General features: G+C 37.9%; 2 protein-coding genes across 3 annotated transcripts in view; one reads left to right on the top strand and one right to left on the bottom strand.

The window, feature by feature from the left end:
* The window catches only part of tet2 (tet methylcytosine dioxygenase 2), a 44,015-nt gene extending 37,225 nt beyond the window's left edge, over positions 1-6,790 (top strand). The window contains exons 3-10 of the mRNA XM_061909473.1: positions 80-170; positions 243-336; positions 438-646; positions 802-952; positions 1,051-1,140; positions 1,231-1,368; positions 2,313-2,667; positions 2,763-6,790. Coding sequence (XP_061765457.1) covers positions 80-170; positions 243-336; positions 438-646; positions 802-952; positions 1,051-1,140; positions 1,231-1,368; positions 2,313-2,667; positions 2,763-4,126 — 2,492 coding nt within the window. The 3' untranslated portion in view covers positions 4,127-6,790. The remainder of the gene's footprint in view (positions 1-79; positions 171-242; positions 337-437; positions 647-801; positions 953-1,050; positions 1,141-1,230; positions 1,369-2,312; positions 2,668-2,762) is intronic.
* ppa2 (inorganic pyrophosphatase 2) lies at positions 6,498-21,999 on the bottom strand. 2 transcript variants are annotated; one of them, XM_061909485.1, is made up of 12 exons: positions 21,754-21,999; positions 16,718-16,782; positions 16,609-16,644; positions 16,476-16,529; positions 14,541-14,660; positions 13,601-13,687; positions 13,392-13,518; positions 9,619-9,746; positions 9,458-9,543; positions 9,307-9,376; positions 9,188-9,227; positions 6,498-9,115 (listed from the first exon to the last, which is right to left on the bottom strand). In XM_061909485.1, exons 1-12 carry the CDS (start codon positions 21,944-21,946, stop codon positions 9,093-9,095), a joined length of 1,029 nt encoding a protein of 342 aa, XP_061765469.1. In that variant the 5' UTR covers positions 21,947-21,999; the 3' UTR covers positions 6,498-9,092. The 2 variants fall into 2 exon arrangements, with proteins under 2 accessions (XP_061765469.1, XP_061765478.1); XM_061909494.1 differs by having other exon boundaries at positions 16,609-16,641; positions 21,754-21,998.
* Positions 22,000-22,854: the final 855 nt, after the last annotated feature.

The raw sequence follows: 22,854 nt of genomic DNA, 5'->3' as shown, positions 1-22,854 counted from the left end.
TCCGTTTCTACCGCTTAATGTTGGTTATATTACTGATAAAGTGGTGTAAACATATCTAAAAAATAATTCCTTTATTTAGAACAAATCAGCGAAAAAGATGAAGGCCCGTACTACACTCACTTGGGTTCTGCACCTACGGTTGCTGGTATACGGGAGATGATGGAAAAAAGGTAAACAACACTTTTATAGTTAAACTGTGTTGGATGAATACAAGCACATTGATATCGCTTTTTCAATTAAAGGTCTAGTTTCAATGGTCAAGCCATTAGGATAGAGAAAGTGGTGTACACAGGCAAGGAAGGCAAAAGTACACAGGGGTGCCCTATCGCAAAATGGGTAGGCATTATTTCTGCTGTTTATTTTAATAAGGTTATTCCAGAAAGCACATTTCTTAACATATCTGTATATAAACAAATATTTTGTGCATCACGCTTCAGGTGATCCGCCGAGCCAGTGTAGAAGAAAAGCTACTGGTGTTGGTTCGAGAACGCATTGGCCACAAATGTGACACAGCCTGCATAATCGTTGCGATCCTGGTCTGGGAGGGCATCCAATCCAGCCTGGCTGACAAACTCTACCTCGAGCTAAGCGATACTCTAAGGAGGCATGGAGCTCTCACCCAGAGACGGTGCGCTCTTAACGAAGAGTAAGTAAAAGGAGAATCCTCCAAAACACTCATTTCCTGCCGTCTACCTGCAATAACATTAGTGACAATTGCATATTTGTCTGCCCAACGTGTTTCCTATATAACTTGTATGAAATCAATAGATAGTGGCCCCTAAACTATTTCCTTTATTGAAGGAGGACTTGCGCATGTCAGGGATTAAATCCAGATGCCTGTGGAGCATCGTTCTCTTTTGGCTGCTCGTGGAGCATGTACTACAACGGCTGCAAATTTGCAAGGAGTAAAATTCCAAGAAAATTTAAACTACTAGGAGACGACGTGAGAGAGGTATTTCTTTCTAAAAATACTGTATATTCATAATGGAAGTGGTGTTAAGTTTTCTTTGTTTTTTGATAATGGCAATCATGTCAAATACTGTTTCTTAGGAAGAAAGGCTAGAGCAAAACTTTCAGAATCTGGCCACCTTACTGGGACCCTTGTACAAAAATATGGCACCTGAAGCTTATGGAAACCAGGTGAGGACATTTCGACACAATAACCTATATGTCTGTCAACAAAGATACAGTTAAATGAACTAATTGTTACTTGTATTATTTTAAAAACAGGTGGAACATGAACACAGAGCCCCTGACTGTCGTCTGGGTAAAGAGGAGGGACGTCCCTTCTCTGGGGTGACAGCTTGTCTAGACTTCTGTGCTCATGCTCACAGAGACCTTCACAACATGCTTGGAGGCAGCACTGTTGTAAGTAGCACATACCTTTTCTAGATGTGTTTCATTCGACACACTAAACATACATGCAAAACTTAAAGGGGACTTTTGATGATTGTAATCTACATTTACCACACAGATCTAGATAAGATGCTTTGGTGTAAATTTGGGGCACAATTTTCTCCACAGTCACATTGATAACCTACTTTCTGAATATGTCTACAAACAGTGTGGAGGCTTTCCCTTTAGATTAAAATGAAACCTTCCACACCCCACCCCTGCAAAAGAATCAGAATGTATATTTTGAAAATGTATAGTTAATTGCAGAGTAACATCACGCTTTTTTTTCTTCAATCGTGGTTGTTTTAAAAAAAATTTAACAGTGAGTCAAAATTAGGTAAACCTTGTGAGACCTACAATTCCACTTTAAAAAAAAAATCTGTAGTTAGCAACATTTATCTCACTTTACGTTAGTGTTATGTGCACATTCCACAATTAGATGAAAATAATACTATATGCTATGGTTCTTACCCTATTTTGTGAAGTCTTTGGTTCCTAAAACAAAGTAGTTTTGCTTAATTGTGGCATCTTTTTCAGAGTTTAGCAGCTAATACAGCTTTGAACTATGTTGAAAAAACAGTAATGTACATAACATAGCAGATTCTAGAATGCCTACATAAGTACGTCCGTCAATGTGTGACCTCACAAATTGCCTATTGTAAAAAAAACAAAATAAAAGACAGCAAAACACAGCGTTCGGAGGCATCCAAAACTGCATGAAAGCTCACACCCAAATGCATGGACTTTATGCTTTGACGCTTTGGCATTGTTTAACAAGAATAGCCAACATTATAACAACATTGATGAGTCAGAAAAAGGAAAATTAAAATAGGTCCCCTTTAATACCCTACCATGAATGTGCAAACACATTTTTGTATGACATCCCCATGAAGAAGCTGACTCATTCTGTTTCCCAGGTGTGCACATTAACAAGGGAAGACAACCGGGAGATTGGAAAGATACCAGAGGATGAGCAGCTCCACGTTTTGCCACTGTATAAGGCTTCCAACACAGATGAATTTGGCAGTGAGGAGGGTCAACAAGAAAAAATTAAGTCAGGTGCTATCCAAGTCCTCAGTGCCTTCCGCCGCCAGGTGCGCATGCTTGCAGAGCCCGCCAAGTCCTGCCGCCAAAAGAAGTTGGATGCTAAGAAGGCAGCAGCTGTTAAGAATGCAATGCTGGACAACGCTCATGATAAGGCAGAGAAAGTTACTCCATCCAAGTCAAAAGTGATGACTTGTGAAAACATCAGTCAAAGCACTCATATGGCAGGTAAAAACAGTTGTGCTTGGGTCACACATAAAAAATAAAAAAAAATAGAGGGCACGCTTCTACAGTAAGTTTGAATCTGCTTTCATTTTTCTTAGGTTTTATTCCAGGTGCTATTGGAGCCTCCCAGCATCCAATTCAACCAACGCACCCCTTTGGAAACCATCCCCGGCAATTGCAGCAACAACAGCACGAGAACATACTTAACTCCTTTCCGGGTGCAGCAAATTCTGCCAGATATCCAACGTTCCCTAGCCACCAAGGATCTTTCGCAAGCACTTCAAAGCCAGGGAGCATATTTCCACCTCAACTGTCAACACCAGCAAGCCCTTACCCTGCCCCAATCCATGCATCAACTTCATACATTGATGGATCTAATCGTTCGTACGTTGGTTATCAATGTAACGGAGGAATGCCTCTTGACAACTACCATCCATACTATGCTTCAAACCAAAAGCACCTCGAAATGTATCAACAGCAACAACAACAAGCATTTTACTCAGAGCAGCAGTATACAGTACATCCACGTTTTGAGGTCAATTATCCACCAAATTTTGGTGATCCAGGTTTACAAATCAATGGTTATAATGCATGCAGCATGAGGCCAGTTCACCCCATGAGAGCCTTCAGCCCCTGTGGTCCTAATGGAGCCACAGACCCTCATTTTATGGACCCCCTCTCAAGAGCAACCTCTGTCCATGGAGGTCTTAACTACAATGCTGCTGGAAGCAACAGTAATCAGTTTGGAAGATCCCCAAATCCATATCTCTCACAAAGTCCCCAAATGTTCCACCCAGGCCAACAACCATTCCATATGCAAATTAAGCAAGAAATCAGTATTGCTAGCCCAAAGATGCTTGGTGCTCAATTAACTGGTGTGGGTTTGAACCCTGGCACACAGACAGGACTGGGTAGCCACATGCTATCAGGTATTAAGCAAGAACCCGGAACCCCCCAGACACTCACAACCCCACAAAAACCAGAAATGTGGTCAGACAATGAGCACAACTTCTTGGACCCTGACATCGGTGGGGTGGCCTTGGCACCTACACACGGCTCAGTCCTCATTGAGTGTGCAAAACGGGAGCTCCATGCCACAACCCCGCTTAAAAACCCAGATCGTCACCACCCCACACGCATCTCCTTGGTGTTTTACCAGCACAAAAACTTGAATGAGGCAAAGCATGGACTCGTTTTGTGGGAGGCGAAGATGGCAGAAAAAGCTCGAGAAAAAGAGGAGGATGCAGAGAAAAACGGTGGTGAGGGGACACCAAGCAAGAGCCACAGGAAAGCGACAAAGCGTGAGCATCCAGAGTCATTGGAATCCCTTGTGGAGCCCCCTTATAAGCGTTTTATACAGGCACTGATTGAAGGATCCTCGTCATGCACAACCAACACTTACATCAGTACATCTCCTTATGCCTTCACTAAGGTCACAGGACCTTATAGTCACTTTGCATAAAAGACCATCAAGAAAAAATGAAGGTGCTTTATTTATGACAAGGACCACATGCAGCACTGGTCTCAAAACACTCCTAACCTGTTCAGGTCTTTTATCTTTTTGACAACTGAGCTTTACATGTTGACCCTTGTAAGGATGTATTTATTCTTGTTTTGCAAATATTGCAGATACACACTGTTCAAACATCTGGTGCTCTCAATCTTACATGCAGGACTTTTTTTTTTTTTTTACTGGAAACAATGTTTAATCTTTGGTGGCTTTATTTTTCTTAAAGGTTTTTGAAAGACTTAAACTTGGCATGCAATGTCAATTTTTAAAACAGCAACACAACATTTAAGGTGCTAAGTCTGTGTGTGTTTTCATATTCAAATGCCATGATAACATGATTGAGACTAACTGTAGATGGCATGAAACAAAAAAATGTTATAACTGGGAAATAATCTGTAAAATCATGAGCCTCAAAATGGTATGAGGCGAGTGTGTTATGAGCACTTCTTGATTACAACAATTGAATGTATTGGTATATAGGTGATGACATTGACCTTTTTCTTGAATTTAGCGCAATTTCTAAATATCACGGAAAAAAATCAAAATAATTGCAACATTTTAAATATCATTTTGTTGGTGCTTCTTTGGCCTAAAAATTACATGTATTAAATACACGAGTCATTCAAATTGTGTATTTTTAACATTTTAAAATGAGGAAAATGATCTGAGTTTTACTGTCTGCAAATGTTCCTTTTATAAGGTTCATTGAACTACCCTGAATTGTGAAAATTACGTGTAGTTTTTTTTGTCTGTGGTGCTTAGTTGATGTGCTTTTATTACACTGAGGAGCATGAGACAGGGTAAGCTTGGTGTCAATTTCATAGGGCAGCTGGCTTGCTGTGGGTTCTTTAATTATTCCAATCTAACTGTAAGATACAGGTAAGACATGTACAGTAACTTAAATTCACTTTTTGGAAATACTGCTATAAATTGTGATTGTTGTAAAGAAAACTAAAAGCCTAATTTCTTGTAAATATTTGTTTCAATAAATTTGATTTCATTGGGTGCTATTCAGCCTGTTAAAAAGTACAATGTGAGACTCTAGAAGTGAGAAGGCTTTTACAATAATGTACAGTACCAACATGTCATATACCTCAAAACCAGTTTGGGCAATAGGAAAACATATCATTCTTTCGTTTAAATATTTTTTTTCTAAATTGTTGGTTACAGTCTAACTGCATACGACCTACAAAGGCGGGGAAGTTAATTTCCTACTTTCTAACCTGCTCAGCAAGTATTACTTGAACTTGAGTTTTTAATGTTACTGTATAATCAGGGACATTTAAAAAATAGTTTTGCTTGCATTTATTATGTTTTTTTAAATTCAGGGACTTGCAATTGCATTGTGTCCTGATACAACTTTTCTCAAATACGTCACACAAAATAATGTGGGGTAGGCTGGAGGAAAAAGTGTTTTTTCACATTTATTTTAACCCTTTTTAGCTAGTAAAACTGTGTTTTCTTAACTAAACACCAAGTATATGCACTGATGTGACTAAAGGGAAAGTATCCTTATGACTATATTAAGGGCGATGTATTTGCTTTTGCTATGAGGCAAGACCAAGGCAGTGATTATCGTTTTTGTGCCTGTGTATAAGTTCAATTTATTTATAACCACTAAGGAATTGTATGATTTTTCTCTTTATTTTTTAATTAATGTGATATATAATGGAATGACTGTAATGTTATTTGTAATAATAATTCACCCACTCTTCTTTAACAAATTTGTTTTCTGAAAGCACTTCAAATTTTTTCATGAAAAAAAATTGTTTATGTAATAAAGTACAACATGTTTTATTTAAAAATGGGTGTAAATGTGTTTCAGAAACATACAAAAATTCACAATACACAGTGCATAGCAAGGTTTTACATTTCAGTACAACCTTCTAGTCAAGTTAAACTGAGCTATAAAGTAACTAAGTAAAGTAAACCAACATACTTAAACATGTTTTAAATATCCGTATCGGCCCTTCTTAATGTTATCTGAATGGACATGGTCACATTTCCAGGAAGTCTTTGTAAATAATACAGTCACTGTCGACACAAAGTTTAATGTCAAAGAATATTATTAGCTCTAATATTGAATGAATTTATATATTTTTTTTGACTGTTGGTTTTTTATAGTCCACAATATTGATGATTCTTTGTACAGAGCCCAGCTACAGTAGCAGGTGAGGTTGATAATAAGAGCAGGATACAAATAAAAGTAGAGACATACTTGAAAACGCTTTTGAGTCAGCATTACTTGAATATCTTTTTGGGAATAATATGAGTACTGCTTGTTCAAGCGAACAGTTCATACAAACCACGCAGACACACAAGGTTGGAAAAAAAGTCAAACATTTTGCTGTTTTTATTTCTGAATGGACTCCCCTTGTTGTCCTGCAGTTTGGTATGCTCCCAAAAAATGAACTAAGCATAGGTATTATACTGTACGCATTGTAATGTACTGAATGCAGTTTATTGGAAAGCTGGTATTAATATATCATTCCTGATATTGCCAAGATATGGGTGTTTTATCTTTTTTTCAATAAATTTATATTTATTTAAAGCTACATGACTTGTATAAAAATCAGTGCTGCCTGTGTTTTAAATATAATCTTAGTTTTGAATGTGTTTGTGTGTCTATGATCCTTTAATACTGTAATGCACATGTGTCACATTTATTTCCGCATCATGTCTTTTATTAAGAAAGCAACCATTGAAATGGAGAGCTTCTGAAAATTCAAGACCCAGTTTTCATTATGAATTCTTAAAATCAGGGAATGGGGACCCTTTTTTCTTTTGTGGAAAAAATGATATGTGACTATCAAACAAATGCTTATAACAGCTTATGATTAATTGTGGATTAAAAGATTTAAAAAAAAAACGATTAAATGCACTTGATGAACCGCTTGCAAAGATAATGGTCCCAACAAAAGGAAATGGCATGAAAAACCTGACAATGCTAAGACATCTGATTGGATATACATCATAAAGATGACAACATACAGTACAGCCCTACTTAACGATGCAAATATTTGCCAAAATGTTACCCCAGTATCCGTATGCGATAGACCCACTACTCGGCGTAACAAACGCCACCTTTTGTCCGCCTGTCCTTCTGCAGACTCAATTTACCAAACAAAGAATTCTACGTGATGATTAATCAGATTCTGTGCATTTTTTTAAATTGAGTATGACTGCCAAAAAAAACATGGGGAAAAATAATGTTGCAAATGCCCGAACTTGAATAAAGTTGAGAAACACTATTTAAATCAAGGAATAACTTGTAGCAAAGTACAGAGCATTTATTTTTTAATAGTTTTTGCACACATTTGTGGGTGACTGGGATGGATTACCGTATTTCCTTGAATAGCCGCCGGGGCGCTAATTAATTTAAAACCTCTTCTCACTCCTGCGCTTGTTTAAGGCATGCGGTTAAAGTAAGCAGGCGCTAATAGTTTTAAAACCTCTTCTCACCCCTGCGCTAAAAATTCTTCTGCGGCCGCGGCCCGGTGGTTGGGGACCACTGCTTTACAACATGTCATCGCGCCACCTTTACACAATGCTATCAGCGTACCGGCCGGACGCATGCATTTCACAGCTTCTCATACGAGATTGCAATGCATACTTGGTCAACAGCCATACCGTTTACACTGAAGGTTGTGATATAAACAACTTTAACACTCTTACTAATATGCGCCACACTCTGTGAACCCACACCAAACAAGAATAACAAACATTTCTGGAGAACATCAGCTCTGTAACACATCATAAACGCAACATAAGAATTACCCAGAATGCCATGCATCCATGACTCTTGGCTATATTATACACGCGCCCCCAACCCCGCCCACCTCAACCGACGCACGGATAGGGGGGCGAGGGGGGGTCTGTTGGTGATAGCGGGGTGTATAATATAGCCAAGAGTCATGGATGCATGGCATTCTGGGTAACTCTTATGTTGCGTTTATAATGTGTTACAGAGCCGATGTTCTCCCGAAATGTGTTTGTTATTCTTGTTTGGTGTGGGTTCACAGAGTGTGGCGCATATTAGTAAGAGTGTTAAAGTTGTTCATATCACAACCAGCAGTGTGATCTGTATGGCTGTGGAACAAGACCCCTGGTTTACACAGTAAAAGCAAAAAAAAACCTCCTCCGCCATTTTGAAAATGACGACAGGGGAAGCGTCACTCGTGATGTCACTAATTTGACCCGGCGGGAAAAGTAAGCATATGCTAATTATTTTGGGGAGCGAGTTTGACCCGGCAGTAGTTCAAGGCAGGCGCATATTACATGCCCGGCGGCTCTTCAAGGAAATACGGTAATTGCATTTACAATATTTGTTATGGAAAACATTTTTTCCAGTTTAGGTACAAATTGGTCTTCGTCTAACCTTTTGGAAAGAGCCAGGTAAAAATACAGCTTTCTAAAGTTCCAGGTAAAAATACAGCTTTCTAACATCCCTGTCACTGTCGTCTTGTCCTTAGGCAAGACACTTCACCCACCTTACTTGCAGTGCAACCCACACTGGTGCATAAATTTGAGTGAATGGTTGATGGTGATCGGAGGAGCCGTTGCTGCAAATTTGCAGCCACGTTTCCATCAGTCTACCCCAAAGCAGCTGTGGCGACAATTGTAGTTTGACACCATCATTATGTGAATAATATTTAAAAAATGATGGGTTCTCAGTGTCATGCACTTTGAGCACCATATAAATCCAATCCAGAAACAATATTATTGTTATTATTATCAAAAGAATTCAAGGCACTACTATGTTACATGGGTCGTTATTGTACAATAAACTTATACAGGTGTCCACTAATCCTTACCAGACAATTCTGTCTTCTCAAAACTAGAGCAAAGTTGATACTGATTGATGGGATGATCCGATTTTATTTTTGTTCGTGTCCATGATGTCTCTAAGTTTTCTCAGTCAGACAAAGTGCCACTTGTCCACTGTAAAAATGCAGACATGAAATATTAAACATTAAGTAAATGTTGTGGATAAGTCAAGCATTATGTACTTGCCTTCTGGAGGAACACACTGACCGCTACTAAGTTCAGGAGCCTGGGGGCGTAAAAGTTACCAAATTACCAAATATCACTAATGTACACTTTATTAGAGTAGAATGAAGGCAAAGTCTCACCAATTGGACCACGTATCTGGCTTCTTCTGCTTTGCATTTGAAAGGACTTTCGCTGCAAGATATATTTTTACTGAGAAACAAAAATCAAAGGAAAGTTAGTCACATCATTTTCAGAGAACACACGTCCTCCGTAAGGTCACGCCTATGTTACCATTCAATCCCTCCACTATTCGTCTCCTTTTGCACTAGTGCCCTCCAGTGCTTATGAGTGGACTTGATCATCTCAACAGCAAAATCCTTCAACATTAGGACAAATCAGTTAGAACAGTCCAGAAAAAGGACTCAACGCTACTACACAATGTGTTCTCATACCTTATCTTTGAATTGTGCATTGAATCCAAATTGATTCTCGGGTTTCCCATCAGGAACTTTGTATTTCCTGAACCAGTCTACAGTGGCCTCTAAATGACCGGGTCGGTTCTTACGGACATCGTCTATGTCTATGAAAAACAGAATGGCAAATGAAGATCAATAGGGACCTTTGTTTGTCTTTGCATGAATGAAAATATGTATAAAGAACATGAAACAAATGGCAGTGGTCTACAAATAAAAGTCAAGCTAGTCTATAGCTGGATGAAAGGTTTTCTTATTCCAGAGGTGTCCAAACTTTTTCCATCGAGGTTCAAAAGTAAAAATAAAAACAAGGTCACACGTTGATATTTCTTAGGATCGCCTTTGAATTGGATTAGGACCCACTTGCTCCGTGGCATTGTTTTCACAAAATTCTGTAGGGTCATTGTTTCTGTCCAAAATTGGATTACATTTTCACCAAGATCTTTTTATTGATGACAGAATATTCAACAGAGTGTCCAAATTGTCTATGCATTCTTAACCCAGCTGATGTAGCTTTGTTTTGTTTTCTCATGCTGGATGAGTGCCAACTATTTTACTCTCCTGAAAGCAAATTCATGTATTTTACATGACCACAGCATGGGTTTTTGGACATGGTTGTTGAACAAATGTGATTTTAGTCACTGCATCAGTTATGGTTAAATAACTGAAAGGTATTCACCCATGTAGTGATTATCTAATAGGAGGCTCTTACCTCTTTGCTTAGTTTAATCAAGGTTTTTATCATTTTTGTCACTCGTGCTCATTTATAATGCTTTGATACATTTCAATGTTGATTTTAGGATAGGTACCTCAGTCAAAAAAAAAACAGCTGAAGGCCACCTGGTCCAGACTTTTACACATGTCTGAACTTTAATTTCCCACTAGATCAGACCTAGGCAAATTAAAGCCCGTTAGGATTTTTAATACAACCCGCCGGACATTTCGAAATATTTTTTTTTTACTTTTTAACATCAAAACTGTAGCAGCCATTATAATGTGCAGCGCTGTTTTCAAATTACCTTAAATCTTGAACTATAGAAATATTTCAGTGGTTGGAATCTGCGCTTTTAAGTAATATACAAGTTATTATGTTAATATACATCACAGCAGTTCAGAAGAGGCACTAAGCTGTGTGGGCGGGGTTTGTTTCCATAGTGTTTACAGAGTAGCCAGGCATACACAAAGGTTTCAGGGACAGACGTGGAAGCAAATTTTTACAGCAGAGCTGTAGCTCATTCAGTGTCATTCAGTAAAAAAGTAAAATTCCATTCCGTTTTTAGAAGAAGTGGTATGTCATAACGTTTGAAACATTCTTTCAGACACTGTTGTGAGTTTATGTACTATTGTTCCAGAAATAAGGGACCCAAGCACACATACTGTATACAGATATACTGTATATATGTGCTTTGGAGCCCCTGCTTCGAAAGAAAATAATGTTTGCCTTTATGCCCTTCCAACATAGTAACGCCCCTGCACACAAGCTGCTACCACTCCCTCTCTTCTCTCTTCCACTCACTCACACACGTCACTCACCCCACATACTGCCATTCTTAAAGGAGCACACACACACACACACACACACACACACACACACACACACACACACACACACACTCATATACTACTCTCACAACAATCAGTTCACAAGTTGGCCAAATCGGCTGTGAATCAGATGACCAGCTTTTTTGGCGCTCTAAAAAGAGCAAAAGTGTCAAAAAAAAGACAGTATTTTTAGCCAGCTGTGGATTGTGTATTACTTGGCCAAAGAGAACTTCCCCTTGTCGTAATTCCGAAGCCTGATTGAGCTGCAAAAGTCCAATGGTGCCAGCATACCAGCAGCTTATGTCCATCACGAAGCCAGAAATGCTAGAGCCATTCAGTGCCACTGTATTAAATGGCATTGAAACTAACTTGCAAAATTCTAAGTTTGTTGGCATTTTTTGTGATGAAAGTGTAGATGTGGCGTTTTTTAAAGGACTGATGATCTACATACAGGTGAGAATATCCATCCATCCATTTTCTACCACTTGTCCCATGTTGTATGTTTATCCGTCTTGGCCCTGCGATGAGGTGGCAACTTGTCCAGGGTGTGCCATGCCTTCCGCCCTAATGCAGCTGAGATAGGCTCGAGTTGAGAATAATCTATTAAATTTCTCATATGCATGTATGCCCTGGCAAACGATTATCATCATTTAATGACCGAAGCAAAAAACTTTTTAAAGATTTATACTAAAATAAATACAACTACAAGGTTGATTGGCAACACTAAATTGGCCCTAGTGTGTGAATGTGAGTGTGAATGTTGTCTGTCTATCTGTGTTGGCCCTGCGATGAGGTGGCGACTTGTCCAGGGTGTACCCCGCCTTCCGCCCGATTGTAGCTGATATAGGCGCCAGCGCCCCCCGCGACCCCAAAAGGGAATAAGCAGTAGAAAATGGATGGAATTTATTAAATAATATAGAAAAAAGCGGTAAAGTTTAGATCTATGAAGGAAAGAATAAAATAGAATAAATGTTTATAACTGAATATATTTACATATGCATAAAAAACTGTTTTCCTTTGTATTATTTTTTTTAATGATTTAATGATTTTGATAACCTTTTTCCACATTATAAAATGTGAGATATAACAGGATGATGCAAACATTTATCATTAGTTTTCAAAATGGTTACAAAAAAGTGGGACCCCCATATTGAAAATTTCTAGCGCCAACGCTGCATATAAACACATACACATACACACACACACACACATATACAAATGTATATATACACGCACGCACACACACACACATACATTTAAATATATATACACACACATATACAGTATATATACACACATACATATATAAAAATATACATCCATCCATCCATCCATTTTCTACCGCTTATTCCCTTTCGGGGTCGCGGGGGGCGCTGGCGCCTATCTCAGCTACAATCGGGCGGAAGGCAGGGTACACCCTGGATAAGTCGCCACCTCATCGACATACACATTTATATTTACATATACACACACACACATATATACACATAACCATATTAACATTTATACACATACACACCCATATATACCTACACATTTTACACATAACCATGTAAACATTTATACACATACACATTTATACACATTCACACACATAAACATATATATATACTTTATATATATATATATATATATACATATACATATATATATACATATATATATATATATATATATATATACATACACATATATATATATATATATATATATATATATATATACACACACATTAATGCACATTTGTATTGTGTGTATATATATATATATATATATATATATATATATATATATATATATATATATATATATATATATACACACATACATACATATTCATACAAACGCACACTCAAACACACACAGGTCCCCAGACACATTTTTTTTTCTCTCAATGAGGCCCTCCGAGTCAAAATAATTGCCCAGGCCTGCATTAGATGAAGCTTTACAACAAAATAGCAGTAAAATGAAACAGACAATGTAGAGACACATGATCCCTCAATCAAATTGAGCATTTTGATGCTTTGTTGTTCAGAAACGATTTCGGGTAAAGCCTCTCACTTCACAAGCTACCGAAGGGAACTGACATTGCGTTTTCAAGGGAAATGTTGACAGTACGCGACATTGTTTAGAATGACAACTTCTGACTCCAACAAGAATGTAAGAGAAGGGTATGAACCCATTAGACTAGTCATATGAAAAACACTTACTATTTAAGTTTTTAGCATCAGGGTCCTCTGCATTGATAGCGATGACTTTCCAGTCCATTTCGCCTTCATCAATCATTGCCAAAATTCCGAGCACTTTCACTTGGATGACCTGCCCAATCGAACACACCTAGAAGAAAAGACAGAAGCAAAGGATTTCATCAAGGAAGAAATGTATTTTCCATTCATTGTTGGGCCCCAATAGTTCCTACCTGTGTACCAATGTCACAGACGTCGATGGGATCGTTATCGCCACAACATTTTGTTTCTGAGTCGGTATGGTTGGGGTCCTCCCACGTCTTTTCCAATGAATGATGTAACAAATCAAACAGTTTCACAAACATTTTAGATTAAGCAGCAGAAGCAGGGATACATTTTAAACTCTGGACTAAGTTATGAATACATTACATGTATAGGCTGTAATGTAAGCACCATATTAGTTTGCATTTAGAGCAGGGGTTCTTAAGTTTTTGAGCTCAGCCCAACTTTTCCAATACAGAAGATCCAGGGGCACACTCAAATATTAACACTGAATTAGTAAACTTAGTCTTGATTTTAATTGTATGTAATAATTATATCTAACTTGTTTACAGTTTACAACCTTGCCAAATTATATGAAACCATGTGTTAATCACAAATAGTATTCATTTAAAACATAAACCCGAGGCTTAGGTCGGGCTGATTAGAAAAATAAGATCTAACTCAATGGACTGCATAAGAAGGGACTCACAAATGACCCCAAAAATTTGCATACAATTATGCTGTGCTAAAATAAAGAAATTAAATACACAAATGAGTATTTGTCTGAACAAAACTGTTAGTAAAATTTAAAGTGAAAATGAAATGCAACTTCACTGTTTTAGTCATAATTTTTGCGGTTAAGAAGCTTTTTTTATGACTTTAGCTCCAGACTTCTGTTTGTTTGATAGTCATAACTGCCACAAGTGGTGAGAAAGTGTATTACAACTGAGTACCGCTGCGGCCTATATGGACCACAGCTAAGAAACAGATATTTTCTGGCAGCCGAACAATGGCACCGTGGTTAAAAAACACTGATGTTTAGAGTATACTGACTGTAACAGAAGCGTTATTTCAAACATTATTATTTATTTGTCGCACTTGTTTGTGTCATTCAAACAATAACAGCCTTACCTGTGGAATGGCTCCATAGTTCCAAATGTAACCTTTATGGGGAAATATGTTGGCGACATATCGGAGCTTGCCTTTCTTCACATCTTGCATGATGGGATTCAGAGGTTCCTGTGTTGCGATCTGAAAATTGTTGAAACGATGAAGATGCGTGTATTTGTATGTATGTGTTCGCGCGAATTCCCCCGAATGTTAATACAGTTGCATTAAAAAAAAAATTCAGACGATTAGGTTAACGTTATTGAAAAAATACTGATATTGATGTCAGGTTTGTCCAAGTTTTTGTACAAGTGTTTCTGCCGGGCAACACTATTTGCTGACTTTCAAAGATGGAAATTTGACAAAACAACGACAGAATAAAAAAAACTGTATATGTAGTAAGGGGCTTAAATTTTTATGAAGCTCTTTTTGGGGCAGATAATCAGGTTCATGAATGACGGTTCAATACAGAGCAAGAATGTGGCACTATAGAGCAGTAGAATCACACATAACTTTGACTCTATTACAATAAAAATATGAATTACATTTATTGGCAGTGTATTAACAATAACATGGCATAATATAATAGAAAATCTGTATATTCCTGTAAAAAAAATATATATACATATATACATATACGTATATATATATCACTGTATATATATTATAATAGGGCTGGACAATTCATACATTTTTAATCTTGTATTTTGGCTTCTCACAATCATAAAAATATAATTGGAAAAAAATTCATTAATGGGCCATGCAACGTGCATGCCAATTTCTGAGCTTGTAACAGTTAAAAATAAGTGAGCGTACGAGTGACAACAACCATGTGTACTAGAAGTTTGGAATCACATCATGGTTGCAACTTTTTATTTGACACAGCGCTAGTATGCCTAATCAATCATCACTTAACTCAGCAATAAAGAGTAAGGCATTTGAGTTTTGCATCAATGTAACTGTGTACAGACACAGAAAAATGGTAAATAAAACAAACACAGAACATCAGTAAAATTGACATAAATGTGGGTTGAATAATGTCTTTGTGAGGAGAAGGAACATTTGTTTGGGGAAATATTGTGTCCTGGGCTACATATTCCTTCCCAAAGCACTCAACCCATACTGAACCAAACAATGTCAAGATGACCACTTAAAACACCAAATAAAAAAGAAGCTAGATTTAGCAAGAACAATCCACTCACCCACAACACATATCTTCTTGTGTTGTTGTAAACGCCATCATCGATGTAAGCTTATTGTATAAACAGGACAGATTTGCAACTCGAGGTTCTCTTTTGTTTCTTTTCAAGCATCAAGCCTCGTCTCTACACGTCAAGCTCAGAAAAAAAACACAATTCCCCCTTTACGAAAACAGCGCTGTGAGTAACAACTGATCTGACTGTGCGAACAAAATAGGTTTTAAAAATGTACCTTACACAAGCATAATATAGTTAATGCACTTGCAGTATTGATACTTTTACAACATTATTATGCTTTGATTTATAATACTGGTCAAAATTGTAATATGAATTGCGTTAATAAATGTGAGTATTTTTGCATTTAATTAACAAACATTTTATTTATGACACAAAAACACACTATGGTGCTGAAATAAATGTAAAAGGTAAAAAATTTAATAAAAAAACTGGGAAAAACAGAATTGTATTTTTTCATTTTACTATTGTTTTACTTTTACTTGTTTATTTGTTACTAATTTACAGTCAGTTGTTCTTTTAATTCATACCTAAGTTGAGTTTAGGTGGTACTCATTTTTTTCTACTGAAGATTTTGTTATTAAACGTGATTTAAATATAAATCAAAATAATCGTTATTAATATATCCCATAATCGTCCAGCCCTAGTTCATATATGTTTAATGGAAAAAGTCAACTTATCCTATAGGCTTGATTTCACAATACTAACAAAGCAGTTATTGATGTGTTTTGAGACTTCCCCCTACCTCCATCTTTGCATTTGACCACCGAGGGACCTCCACGACCATGTTGAAGAGCACCTGAGCATACAAACGCTATTTACAACACATGCGCACGCTGAGATGTTTTTGGATGTTAAGAAAAGAAATCGGACCATACTTCGCTCTTTTTTGCCTTCTTTGCTGGCAAATCCTGCTGAGAGAAAAATAATAAATGTTTTTAAAAAACGCAGAAGATAGATGATGCACATTATACCAACGCCATATACCTGTTCTGCCTCTGCTATCAGAGGAATGTCATGGAAAGGAGAAATGTAGTTGCCTTCTGAGTTTTCTGGGGGAGGGAAAGAATAGACACAATTAAAAAACACATTTCTGTATTGTCCAGTTCGACACTACTCGGACTAGCTCTGCGCATGCATAGGCTTCATATCCAAAAAACATGCACTGTCCAAAAGGAGTGCGTGTAAATGTCTTTAGGCCTTTATGTGTCCGAGACTGACTGGTGACCCCGCCCTATTGAGTGAAGTCAACTACCTGGTTTATTTGAAAGGTGTATTTCAACCACTGTGCCGTGAGATACAGTCTGGTGTGCTGTGGGAGATTATGTCATTTCACCTAATTGGGTTAAAAATATTTTTTGCAAACCGGTAATTAAAATCCGCAAATGTGCCGTTGTTGAGTGTCTGTGCTGTCTAGAACTCGGCAGAGTAACTGTGTAATACTCTACCATATCCGTAGGTGGGAGCAGGTATCTAATTGCTTTGTAGATGTTGGGAACATGGTTTGTCGTGATCACAATATGCTGGAAGTAGTGTGTAGGTGAAAAGGTATCTAACAATCCAAAAATAAACAAAAGGCGGGTGCGGCTAAGAAAAGGCATTGAAGCTTAGGGATGGTTATGCAAAATGAAGCTAAAACTGAACTGCCTGCAATGTAAACAACAACAGAATGCTGGACGACAGCAAAGACTTACACCGTGTGGAGCAGACGGCAAAGTACACCCTTACATGACATGACAATCAACAACGTCCACACAAAGAAGGGTAGCGTCCGCACAACTTAAATAGTCTTAATTGCGTCAAAAAAGAAGGCGCGGGGAATAGCGTTCAAGGAAGACATGAAACTGCTCCAGGAAAATACAAACAAAAGAGGAAAAGCCACCAAAATATGTGCGCAAGACAATAACTAACAACTCAAAATAAGTTAAGGCGTGATGTAGGGCTGGGCGATATATCAATATAAACGATATAACGCAGGTTTGTCTATAGAAAATGACTATATCGTAATATTCAATTATATGTTCTCACGCAGTTGCTCTTAGCTGCAGGCTTTACACAACAGGTGTTTCTCACTCCTTCTCGTGTCTCCTTCTCACATACGTCACATACTCTCGTCGAGAGCGTAAGAAAAGCATGGCTAACGTTAGCTGAGGGCATTAAAACACAGGCATTTCTCACTCCTCCTCGTCTCTACTTCTCACAGAGACGGAAATCAAGCCCGCCTTCTTACATACGTCACAAACTGTTGCGCGTCTAGCGTCATACGCTCTCGCCAACCAGAGAGGTAGCAGCATGGCTAACGTTAGCTGAGAGGTACAAGCAGAGCGGAGCGGAGCTCGTGACAATACAAGAGAGAGAAGGTGCGAAACTGAACACAAATGGATGAAGAACAATAAATGCCCCAAAAAAAGAGCAGGGATCCGTCATCTGATGGTTTGGCTTCAAGTGGGAAGATATTCAGCAGACAACAGCAATATGCAAAGTATGCGGCAGAAGTGTTACTACAAAAAGGTAGCAACACCATTAATTTGTTCTTTCATTTAAAAAGTCATCCCTGAGAGAATGAAGAGTATTTAGTAAATACAGTTTTGGTCAATTGACTTAGTTGTGATTTCCCTCTCTGCATGAAAGTTTAAAAGTAGCATATAATAATGCAGTATGAAGAAGAATGTTTTAATGTAGACACATAGAATCATCATACTGCTGTGATGATATACATCAAGTGTTCATTCAAGGCCAAGGCAAAATATCGTAATACATATTGTAAATCGCAATATGGCATAAAAATATTGCAATATTAATAAAAGCCAATATTGCCCAGCCCTAGCGTGATGTGACAGGTCGTGACAGTACGTCTACTTTGAGACGAGAGCTACAGTGATGCATGCTTGTTTATGGTTTGAACATATATCCAACAATTGCGACCTTTTTTTGTCAAAAATCGGCTACTGCATTTCATTTTATTAATGTTTTCTGCGGATGTCGTGACTCAGAATTTTTTCAATGGAAAAAAATGTGCTTTGGCTCAGAAAAGGTTGCAAAACACAATGTAATTTAAGGGCCTACTGAAACCCACTACTACCCACCACGCAGTCTGATAGTTTATATATCAATGATGAAATATTAACATTGCAACACATGCCAATACGGCCTTTTTAGTTTACTAAACTGCAATTTTAAATTTCCCGGGACTTTTTTCTTGAAAACGTCGCGTAATGATGACGTATACGCGTGACATCACGGGCTGTTAGGGAATATGAGCGCTGCACACACACACAGCTAAAAGACGTCTGCTTTAATGGCATAATTACACAGTATTTTAGAGATCTGTGTTGCTGAATCCTTTGCAAATTGTTCAATTAATAATGGAGAAGTCAAAGTAGAAAGATTAAGTTGGGAAGCGTTAGCCTTTAGCCACACAAACACACGGTGATTCCTTGTTTAAAATTCACAGAGGTGAAACTTTACTATGGATCACAGCGAACATGGATCCCGACCGTATGTCAACCAGCAGATTTCGGTGAGGAAATTGTGGTAAAAAGTCGCTTCTTACCGGAGATCAGCTGAGCTTGTGCTGCCCATAAAGCTGCCGTCGACTTCTCTGAGACACTGCACGTCAACACACCCGTGGACACACACCTCCGACTATCAGGTACTATTAAACTCACTAAAACACTAGCAACACAATAGTAAGATAATGGATTTCCCAGAATTATCCTAGTAAATGTGTCTAAAAACATCTGAATCCGTCCAAATGCAATCGCATTTTTTTTTTCTAGTCCGTCGCTATCAATATCCTCAAACACGAATCTTTCATCCTTGCTCAAATTAATGGGGAAATTGTCGTTTTCTCGGTCTGTAAAGCTGTTTTTGTTGGAGGCTCTCATTAAAAATAATGTGAAGATGTGAGGAGCCATCAACATGTGACGTCATCGTCTGTGACTTCCGGTAGAGGCAGGGCTTTTCTGTTAGCAAGCAAAAGTTGCAAACTTTATCGTGGATGTTCTCTACTAAATCCTTTCAGCAAAAATATGGCAATATCGCAATATGATCAAGTATGACACATAGAATGACCTGCTATCCCCGTTTAAATAAGAAAATCTCATTTCAGTAGGCCTTTAATGCAGTATGAAGAAGAATGTTTTAATGTATACACATAGAACAGTGGTTCTTAACCTTGTTGGAGGTGCCGAACCCCACCAGTTTCATATGTGCATTCACCAAACCCTTCTTTAGTGAAAAATAAAATGGTTTATTTTTTTCAAATTCAAGACAAAGTTATAGTTTTTTGGTAACACTTTAGTATGGGGAACATATTTTAAGTACCGTATTTTTGGAGTATAAGTCGCACCGGAGTATAAGTCGCACCTGCCGAAAAGGCATAATAAAGAAGAAAAAAAAACACATATAAGTCGCACTGGAGTATAAGTCGCATTTTTGGGGGAAATTTATTTGATAAAACCCAACACCAAGAATAGACATTTGAAAGGCAATTTAAAATAAATAAAGAATAGTGAACAACAGGCTGAATAAGAGTAAGTTATATGACGCATAAATAACCAACTGAGAAGGTGCCTGGTATGTTAATGTAACATATTATGGAAAGAGTCATTCAAATAACTATAACATATAGAACATGCTATAGGTTTACCAAACAATCTGTCACTCCTAATCGATAAATCCCATGAAATCTTATACGTCTAGTCTCTAACGTGAATGAGCTAAATAATATTGATATTTTACGGTAATGTGTTAAAAATTTCACACATAAGTCGCTCCTGAGTATAAGTCTCACCCCCAGCCAAACTAGGGAAAAAACTGTGACTTAAAGTCTGAAAAATACGGTAACAAAGACTTAATTTAGAGTTATTTGGATACTAGGGGAACATATTCTAAGTAATAAAGACGTAATTTAGAATTATTTGGTTAGGGTTAGGGTCACGGTTAGAGGGTAAGGACATGCTAAATAAGGCATTAATAAGAACTTAATGACTAGTTAAGAGCCAATATGTTACTAATTTGCATGTTAATAAGCACCTGTATTAATGGTGAATATGTTCCCGTACTAAAGTGTTACCATGTTTTTTTTTACTGGTGTACAAAATGAACCGTGCATTAACAGCACCTTGCTCAAACAACAAAACCAACAGTGCATAAACTCACAACAAATTACACACCTGCAAATCAGTCAGCTGTTGCCGTATCCGTAATACGCCAATAGGGAGAAGTTTGTAATTACACGATCAGTGAGTGTGTTTTGACCGCCGCCGAACCCCTGAGGCCGACTCACCGAACCCCTAGGTTTCGATCGAACCCAGGTTAAGAACCACTGACATAGAATCATCATACTGCTGTGATCATATGCATGAAGTGTTCATTCAAGGCCAAGGCAAAATATCGTAAATAAATGGGTTGTACTTGTATAGCGCTTTTCTACCTTCAAGGTACACAAAGCGCTTTGACATTACTTCCACATTTACCCACTCTCACACACATTCACACACCGATGGAGGGAGCTGCCATGCAAGGCGCCAACCAGCACCCATCAGGAGCAAGGGTGAAGTGTCATGCTCAGGACACAACGGCCGTGACGAGGTTGGTACTAGGTGGGAATTGAACCAGGGACCCTCGGGTTGCGCACAGCCACTCTCCCACTGCGCCACGCCGTCCCTATTTATATATCGTAATATATATCGTATATCGCGATATGGCCTAAAAATATTGCGAGATCAAAAAAAGGCAATATCGCCCAACCCTAATTTAAAGTCATATTTTTATCTACATCCGGGTACCATAATTTGTGCCCATGTGTCCAACAACCGAAAGTACAGCACAGCACACTAACAACTTAGAAAGCTACACGAAATAACGTTATCGGAGCTATCACTTTAATTCCCTTTAAGGTTAAATATTAACTTTGTGTCAGCTGTCGAAGCGTCTATACTCCAGCGCCACTATAAAACCCCCAAAGTGTGGGTAACTAGCAGGTGTTAATTACCCGGTAATGGTTACACACTACTTACTAAAATAAACCCGGTAATTTGGAGTGTTGGGGCTTCCTCGCTCCACAGTTTGATAGTGCATCATTTTTCTTGAGGAGTACAAATGTGGCACAGCAGTCGGTCGGGTGGCGAGTCTGTGTCCACAAGTGGGAAATAACCTTAAAAGTGTCCGCAAGACACAACCAGCAGAGCTCGGCAACAGCAGCGGTCTCATTGCGGGGGTACTCGCCACTACTTCCTGCTTCCTTTCAAAGTGGCAAGAGACTGGACAAGAAACTTCCGGAAATGGCCATTAAAAAATAAAAGTTCATATTTCACAAATCGAGAGCCAGCGACAGTCATTTTAAGTGCTTCCTGCTTATTTAGAAAGGCCTGTTTATCGTGCACCCTAAATACAGCAATGGCAGTCATATGAATTTAACACATTCCTTAATTAATGTCGTTGATTTTAGTTATATTTTATTTTGATAACAACCGAGAGTGGATAGAGTTCTTACATTTCCTGTCAAAATGAGATTGTTCTACTGCCACCTGTCTGTGGAAAGACAGAAGTTTTTCCACATTTATTCAGAACTGTGCAACCATCCATCCATCCATTTCCTACCGCTTGTCCAAAAACTTACACATATGCTAACACAAAGTTATAATCAAATAACTAGATGGCTAGATAGATAGATAGATAGATAGATAGATAGATAGATAGATAGATAGATAGATAGATAGATAGATAGATAGATAGATAGATAGATAGATAGATAGATAGATAGATGGATGGATGGAGGGAAGGATAGATAGATAGATAGATAGATAGATAGATAGATAGATAGATAGATAGATAGATAGATAGATAGATAGATAGATAGATAGATAGATAGATAGATAGATAGATAGATAGATAGATAGATAGATAGATAGATAGATGGATAGATCAAGATTAGTGTCAGATAGATAGATAGATAGATAGATAGATAGATAGATAGATAGATAGATAGATAGATGGATAGATAGATAGATAGATAGATAGATAGATAGATGGATAGATAGATAGATAGATAGATAGATAGATAGATAGATAGATAGATAGATAGATGGATAGACAGATAGATAGATAGATAGATAGAT

The sequence above is a fragment of the Nerophis ophidion genome, linkage group LG01, assembly GCF_033978795.1.
Source record: "Nerophis ophidion isolate RoL-2023_Sa linkage group LG01, RoL_Noph_v1.0, whole genome shotgun sequence".
NCBI classification, from domain to species: domain Eukaryota; kingdom Metazoa; phylum Chordata; class Actinopteri; order Syngnathiformes; family Syngnathidae; genus Nerophis; species Nerophis ophidion.
The sequence above is the reverse complement of the archived record's forward strand: the minus strand, read 5'-3'. Positions and strand labels throughout refer to the sequence as shown.

What these genes read in the sequence shown, in the direction of transcription:
- ppa2 (XM_061909485.1), bottom strand. Translation starts at nt 21,946, where the DNA reads ATGAGACCGCTGCTGTTGCCGAGCTCTGCTGGTTGTGTCTTGCGGACA. An exon ending in ACTATGGAGCCATTCCACAG is followed by an intron (nt 13,688 to 14,540) that starts GTAAGGCTGTTA and finishes TCATTGGAAAAG; the next exon opens with ACGTGGGAGGACCCCAACCA. An exon ending in TGATGCTAAAAACTTAAATA is followed by an intron (nt 9,747 to 13,391) that starts GTAAGTGTTTTT and finishes TGTTTTTCATAG; the next exon opens with ACATAGACGATGTCCGTAAG.